Source organism: Eurypyga helias, unplaced genomic scaffold (genome assembly GCF_000690775.1).
Source record: "Eurypyga helias isolate BGI_N326 unplaced genomic scaffold, ASM69077v1 scaffold9791, whole genome shotgun sequence".
Lineage (NCBI taxonomy): Eukaryota > Metazoa > Chordata > Aves > Eurypygiformes > Eurypygidae > Eurypyga > Eurypyga helias.
In genome coordinates, this window is record NW_010232728.1 from 30,105 (window position 1) to 38,591 (window position 8,487).

The following is an 8,487-nucleotide window of genomic DNA, read 5'->3' on the forward strand; positions in this document are numbered from 1 at the left end:
TGTAAGAAAAGGGATTATTCAGTGCCTCTGAAGGTGGTAGGAATGTTATCAGAGAAGTTATATCAACATTAATGCAATTCATAAGCGAAATGCTATTATTCATCAGTAGGAGTCCTGCAACAACGGGAAGATAGTACAAATTAAAATATTCAGCAACTAAACAGCACACTAGTGGCCAAGATGAAGGGATGAGTCTTGCAGTAATGCATGGTCCAAGGATACTACAGCATCCTTTTCTTGCCTGCTGTTTTCTGTGCACGCCTCAGTAAAAAACAGAGACTTCAACTACAAAGTTTTACAGAAAGGCAGAAGAACAGAGTATTGTAAGAAGGTGTAACAAATGTCAAGTAACTCAGTTCTAAGTGGAACAACATATAAATGGATAACAACTTCCACAAATGAATCACACTCCACTACTCCTCCATCCTACTTTGCTTTTCCGTTTCCATTCCTCAGTTTCTTTGCTGAAATCTACATGTATGCACTAGGATCATCAGTTTCAGATCTCTTCTCAACTCTCTTGGCATTCAGAGGTAGACAGCAACAACTCTCACTGTTATCTTCAATAAAGGGCATGAGTTCCTTCTGAAAATTACAGTTTTACTGACCCAATCAGTAAGTTCAGCTAACAGGTGAAAAAAATTAACATACACAATTAGTTGTGGAAATATAACCTTATCTTAAATATCACATGCATAAGCACTGTAATTGAATTTATTGGATTTAAAGCCTCAGTTTTCAAGTCACATATTGTTACCTTCTCTTGTACGTTGTGCTGGTATATAGGACACATACATCAATGTTAATTTTCCAAGCAGTTGCGTTCGTCACAGAAAATTCAGTAATTTTTAATAAAAACCAATAATTGCTTTCAATTTTGTTTAAGTCTAAACCAAACTAACTAGTGGACACCTCAATTTGTATCAGGTAGTATGTGGCCTGCTTGAATGATACCCTGTTAAAAGTGCACATTAGTGTCAGAAACCATACGAGGCACAGGAAACATACTTTTAAAATACACCAGTCACCTATGACATGTGCTCTTAGTTTCAAAGTGAGTTTCTTTTCTTGAATTAGATGTGTTCAGTGTTACGAAAAAGGCTCTCAGTGCAAAGTTTTGTGTGCTGAATGAAACAGGACAAGCTAAGTTTCAGGGACCCACAGGAAGTCTACAGCCATTGCAGAGGGCACAGCACGAACCAGGCCCTGAGAGAGTCTGCCAGAGCCAGTTCCCATACTTCTTCAGCAGTGAACACTAATCTTGCAAATTCCCATGAACCAGTTCTTAGCTGTAGGAACTAGCTCATGTGAAAGCTTTCATTAAATTAATAAATGAGTATTTTTTCAAACTTGAAAAGACACTTTTTGCATCACCACACAAACTGTAGACCTCACCCTGAAAGACTGTTAAAATGTGCTTTCATGTATATATGTTAAACAGCATAGTGGATTCAACTGCAAGGATGCCCCAGAAGCTTTTGACATGGAGGTTGAGGCTAAGGAAATAGGTAAATACCAAAATAAAAGTCACATAAGAAGTCCATTTGAATTTGTTTTCAAGACGAAGGGATCTTGAAATACCAGTCAGAATCATTAGCTACATATTTCTCAACAAAATGCTCAAGACTCAAAAAAAGTGTGTGCTCCTTGTGTGTCAAACAACAACTATTCTCATGTTGTGTACCCAAAAAGAAACATAACCGCAATCCTCCATTTCTAAATCTTATATGCAAATCCCAGAAAGGCTGATTGAAAGTGTTCTATGGAGTTATATCAAATAGGGAGGAAACAAAGCTGGAATGAACACTTCAAACTTGGTGGGGGTGGTTTAAAACCTGAATAGATATTGTAGCCGCTGTACCTGCCACCGCCACCATCACGAGCCTGCCCAGCTTCTGACCTCAAATATTGTAGAAGTTGAGAGAATTTTATCAGAATCCTCATCAGGATCCCAGCGTCAGAGTAGCAATATTCAGAACCTGCAGCTTTTAAAAATACAGAATTAGTATTTTGAAAGGATTACTTCCTTAGTTGTAATTTTTCTTAGTTATAACTGGATATTGACACAGCCAATTTATTTTATGACAAAACTGTAGCATGCAAAGAAATGAGGTTGAGCAACAGAACTGCAAGAAGTCCAGGAGAAAACACAAAAAACAAAACCCCAAAACTTTCATTAAGGAAGCAGTAGCTTAATCCTATTTTGAAGTGGGTGTAATTAATTCAGGGATTAATAAAAAGAATCCAAAACAAAGACCTCAAATGCTACCAAACCAGCTTGTTTCCATTCTGAATCTCTCTTTTTATTTGTAAAGACTGGCATTACAATTGAAAAGGACTCAAAATGGAGTGATGTACACATCATTGGTGTTTCATGATGTAACTGATGGAGTCCCTGAATGGATATTGCTTCAGCTTTGCTTTTAAAAAATAATTGAACAAGAAAATCTTCAACTCCACTATTGATCACAGGTGGCAGAAATGAAAGAAAGAAAAAGAACAGAAACCAAAACTACTGTCAAATTCATAACATATACATTGTTGGCTGATGACACTTGTTCCAGATGTACAATAAAGCCCACAACACTTTATTACTATGGATATAATTATTGTGAATGTTTTTTCATGTTGATCAACTTGCTTCTGAAGGTTGTTTTTTTGATTGTTTTAAACTTGCATAATAAACATGCAATGAAACATTTCTTGTTAAAGTGTTTTTTTGCAGTCGTCTTGTTTTCATACAAAGATTTCATAAAGTTGCAGTGTTGTATCAGAGCATTACCAAAATAAGAGCCAAAGCTAAAGAGGAAGGTAAGTGTGAAATGAACTTAATGAGAACAACCAAATCTTGTCCTGAGACACTCCAGTCTTATTAAAAAGATGTGCACAGTCAAATCCCTTCCTCCCAAACCCACCAAAACCACAAAATAAATATTAACTTGGAAGAAAGGGCAGACATAAAAGAAAAAAAAAAAAAAGATGTCATGCACTCATCTTCTGCATAGCTCAACCCACATATAGTAAGGCACTATTTCCCCACAACTCAGTGTCCACAACAATCTTTTACAGTGCTTTGCGAACTACATAGTTCCTTCCCGGATGATGAAATAAACAGATTGAATGAGCGTTGCTACCATGTCACCCCGTGTATGATCTTACAAACAAGGGCATCATCTGGCAGTTTCAGAAATAAGCTGTCTCAAGTCTCTTCTTATGTGTGCATGTTATGTATAGGGATATCTTTCGTGTGTGCAAGTGGTTGGTTTGTTTTCCAGAGTTGCTGTTATTTTTCATTGTTCTTTACTCCAGTGTTCTCAAAGCAAGCACACAAGAAAATGAAAGCGCAGTCGGGTCATTAAAAACAGAGCTTTCGTGCTCCAAAACGCACACAGCTTTGGGAATTTAAGAAATCTGTTAGACATCCCAAAAGAGTTGGGACACATGGACATATTTTTGCTTGGAGATCCTCTTCTCTACTTAGTTGAGCTGGTCTTCATATTGTTTTCGGAAGCAATCACCAGCAGGGAAAAACTCCCAGCACCGTTCTTGATACATTTTCCATACGTAAGATTCCTGAGAGAAACAGAATTTAAATAATTTAACATAATTCAATGAGAAAGCACCAACCATGGACTTTTTTCCCCCATTTTTTAATTCATATACTGTATTATTTTTTTGATTCTGTGCATATCACATTGCTGTGTATCAACCTACAAAATCATGTTAATGATTTTGATCACTTTTACAGTAGCTTTTAGATTTTTGTCACCTAGTCAAAAAGCACTAGAGAAACACATAGAGGAGGACCAGGCAGTTTAGTTCTTACAGCATATCAGGAGCACTGTAAAGCTCATCATGAGACAAATAACGGGGTAAGTAGAATATTTTCTGTCATACAAATTGGACTGAATTTCTGCTTCAGTCATTGCAAAACTTGCTTACACACAATACATAAACCAAAATGCCCTTTAAAGGTATTTCTCAGAAGAGCAATATTTTCTGAATCAGTGGTGGGTTTATTTTTCTTCCTGATTTTTCTTTTCTGATTTCTTTGTTCAGGCAAGGCTCTGTCTCTAGGCAGTTCAGAGAATAATAAAAGATATGTCAGTTTATTTCTATTTTAATCACACCACTTAAATGTGCTTTTTACTATACAAATTCCATAGTAGAAAGGACACATTCCACAAGTTATAACATCATAGAATCATTTCAGTTGGAAAAGACCTTTAAGATCAAGTCCAACCGTAAATCTAACACTGCCAAGTCCAGCACTAAACCATGTCCCTACTATGTAGTATGAAGTACTCTCAGTTTTCAAATTTTCAGCTATCAAAACTGAATAGTTAGTAGAAATCTGGCTTCAGTGAATATAGTAGGACACACTGTATGTCGAGAAAAAAAAAAAGACCTTTTAAAAAAGAACTCATTTAGTATGAAATTCTCAAGTGACAAATGGATGCTCAGAACTAGCAAAGCAAATACATGAAATCTGATAATGGACAAGGCTGAGAAGGTTTATGCAAAGAATAAGACTATAATTGCTCAGCACATACATCAGAGTTCAGAAAGAGAAAGCTACATAAATTTATAGCAAATCATCCCTCTGACCCAGATCTGTAGGGTTATGTATACGATGCTCTTCAGGTCTTTTGTTTTCTTATCTGCAACACAGGAACCTTTCCTTCATCAGCTGCAAGACTATCACTATCAAAAAATTAGTCTGTAAATTTGATACATTTTTTTGCTGACTTTAGGTATACTTAAATGAAGTTGAAGGAAACACCAGAAGTTTGAAAGAACAACAGCAAAGAAAGAACCTCCAGCGAAAACGTCTTTTACAGGATTAATTTTAAATATATTCATGAGCTCCTTCCTATGGATTTATCCAGGAATGTAGACATGTAAGATTATACATAGATAATAATAAAGCACAAAGACTATTAAAAAAGAATCAGTAGGGATAAATGAGGAAGAGTACTGATTTCACAGGATGCCCAAATGTTCTGTTCCTCATTATTTTTGTTTATACATTGTATTTATAATTTGTGGAAGTAACAATTTAAGAATAAAAGGTCAGATAACAAAATAGGAATAAAAAGTACTACAGAATTGATACTCAGTCCAAGACTAAGGAACTAATGTCCTAAGAATTGTATAGAAGAGTGAGAATTAAGTTACATACCATATAGGGAGCTATTCATTAGAATACTCTTAGTTTTGCCAAGCCTGGATGACTTCTATTCTAGAATCAGTCCTATATAATAACTGTTGACATTCATGGAGTTGTTCAACCTACCTGTCCTGTATGTTCTGTTTCATCTTTGTTAATAAGATACATCAGAAAAAACCTACAAGCAAAGAAACAGCTACTGTGAGTACAATATCTGGAAAAATTAGGCAACCCACAGTGGGATGGATATTTTTCAGCATGTACAATGACAGTGCTGTTCATAGACTTACAAGTTCCAGAGTTCTAATTATGATAATATTCCCAGTCACATTAAATATACTTTCCTGACACTGTTGACATTCACTCATTGTTCAATGAATAGTATGCTAAAATGGAAGAGATTCAGTTTCACTTACAGAAAATAAAAACTCAGTTTAAATTAAGATTTTTCTAAGTGTTCTAATCTAAACTTTGTAACAGACATTTTCTTGCCCATGAACACCAACTTGGAAGTAGACAGAAAAGAGTCATAAGAACTTCTTTTTCCCTCTCCCCAAAATGAGTAAGAAATGCTGAAGAGATGATTAAGAGATTTCTCCTATTGAAATTTTAGGCTGGGAGTATTTTACTAGTGCATGTAACTCAAGATCAACATCAGCAGAAAAGAACTTGTAATTTTAAGACTACATTAGTCTTGTGGTTTTGAGATATCTGACAGACACTAGGTGATAATTTCAAAATTAATTCATAATAGACATTCTCTCCAAACATATGCAAAAATACAAAATATGATCATGCACAAAACCATCAAAAAACCATTTCCGTAGGATGATGCACTTACTCTAAATATGCTACAGTATGTTATTTGTGTAGTATGTGGTAAGCAAGAAAAAATCCCTAGTATACAGCACTAGTATAAAACACACTTTGGCACTGAATTTTTATACATGTTCAACAGGAGAGAAACAGTATGAAACAGTAATTATGGACCTGATAGATGGTTTCATTTCTAGATTTAAAAAGACCAAGTTTAGTGGTCAGTGATGCTCTTGGTTGGATTTTTCCAAAGGTGGACCTGATGCCCTTGGTCTGATCTCTCCTATCTCTAGCTCCCTGTTCCCCTACCTCCCTTTGTCCCAGGTTCTCTTAGTCAGCCTCAGCAGTCTAGTTAAAATATTTTGTCCAACGTAAATTTTCCCTCTTTCACTTTACCCGTTTGCTTATGCCCTCTCTCCAACAGGGGCCAGGCAAGGTCATACTGTTCCTCTGTACCTTACAAACACACTCGATTTTAAAATGCCTCCACAGCCACAAAGTAAGTTACCAGGTTCCATCTCCTAGTTCAAAGACACTTGGTGTGTCCTAATTGCTAAGCTAGAAATAAGGTAATGAAGTTTGTTGATTCCTTGCTCCCAGTGCCACCGAATTATATATTCAGATATGAGTGCATACCAAAGCAAGAGAGTACTGACTTATGCAAGAGAGCTAACCACGTACTTGCAGATACTGCAAGGGTCATGAGTTAGTATGGAGTCCATTTTTACTCACAAATAATTGGCCAAGTTGTGCTCCTGTAGTGTGTGTGTTTCAAAGCCATGGGGCACTGTATCAAAGTAATCATTTCCTATTCCACAGATAAAGCACTTCGTCTAAAAGGAAGAATACAGAGCATTTCAACAATATATATAACCCTGCCCCCCTTTGAGAAAAGGCCAATAAAGCTGTAACAATTTTCTTGAAAATGGCAATGCAGCATGTATAATATGTGCTAAACAAAAAGGTTTTTCTTTTAGTGATTGGGACTAGATATCTCAGTCAAATCACTTGAACAGAAGTTTAACGGCCATCAGAATTGCTTTTTACTTTAAAAAAAAAAATTCCAGCTGTAAGTGAACAGGTATTAGGAGAAAGACTGGCATACAATGCTCAAAGCTGATTTTTTTTCCTCCTTTAACACTGTAACTGTAACACATGGCAACATTTACCTCAATGCCTGTTGTGCTTGTCCAGCTGAAACTGAATATGCTCAAAGTTTAGATTACAACACACAGTAGGTTTGCAACACTTTTCCAAGCTCTTATCGTCATACTTATACAACAGAATAGAAAAACATCAAGTACAGGATACTTTCACCCATGGGTTAACCAAAGTAAGTTGCATCTGAGATGAACTGTAACATGGCAGCGTTAACGCGCTGTGCTAGAAACCTCTGATTGAAGTTTCAAAAGACTTTAAATAGCCACAGATATGTAATTCATTATAATATACCTCACTGTGTAAGGATTTTTCTTATTTACAATAATGAAGATACAGAGATTAGTCTAAACTTTAAAATGTCATGATCAAATAAACTGTTAGGCTTTTCATCTGAATTTTTGTTAACTTGTAACTGTGAGCAAAAAACTGGCCACACTTAATTGGCAGGTATTACGAAAATCCATACTAAGAACTGGCAAACAAATCCAAAATAGTCTTAGAGCAGAGTATCAGTCTAGACAACATGGGTTTGCGTCCCATGCAAAGAGACATGCAAGGCAGCAGCTAGCACCTGTCAAAGCATAGTATGCCTTGTTCACAGGAGGCAGCAGAGTGGTAATTGCTATTCAGACCTGGATGCTAGCTAAGTTTCTCTTCATAAAATTGTCTAAAAATAATTTTGCTAGGTACGAACAGAACTACTCACGTATGTTCTTATATTTTAATAGATATAAGAAGTCAAATAAATCTCAGTTATTATATCCATCTAATAAACTGAGATGTGAGTAGAATCCCACCTAGGACACTGTATGATATTGGACCATGTAGAGGACTGTATTTTCCTCTTAATTAAAAAAAAAACCAAACCACTATCCATGAGCTAAATCACATTTTGCTTGAAAGCAGATATTCATGAAACCTGAAAATAGGGTATGGTTTGGCAATTGGATGTTCTTACCTCCATGTCTTCCTTAACTTGCTCTTGCTGATCTCTTAACTCACCAAAAGCATCAATAATTAAACCTAGGGTTTAAGTTGAAATGATAGTTAATGTTCAAGAATAAAACTGTGACAAAGAATATGTAGAAATCCAGGGATAACACTGACAAAGGATATTAAACTAGAATCTTCTGTGGAAATAATAGAAGCCAATATGCTTCAGAGACCACAAAAACAACTCAATACATGAGGAAAAAAGAGTAAGTAAAAGAAAATGGCTACCAGTAGCATATCTGTCAGTAACATTTGGAATTATAAAATGGGACAAGCAGACTTCTGTTTCAGTCACAGGGCTCTAACCTTGACTCAGTACATGAAGATAAATGTCCATGGGACCCGAT

General features: G+C 35.9%; 1 protein-coding gene across 1 annotated transcript; it reads right to left on the reverse strand.

The window, feature by feature from the left end:
- Positions 1 to 2,930: 2,930 nt before the first annotated feature.
- LOC104516964 (ryanodine receptor 2-like) lies at positions 2,931 to 8,170 on the reverse strand (the record flags this gene model as incomplete). Its single annotated transcript, XM_010161487.1, has 4 exons — positions 2,931 to 3,573; positions 5,297 to 5,348; positions 6,719 to 6,819; positions 8,106 to 8,170. Coding segments are annotated over 4 exons (314 nt in total), but the record flags the coding sequence as incomplete, so codon positions are not given.
- Between the last annotated feature and the right edge of the window lie 317 nt (positions 8,171 to 8,487).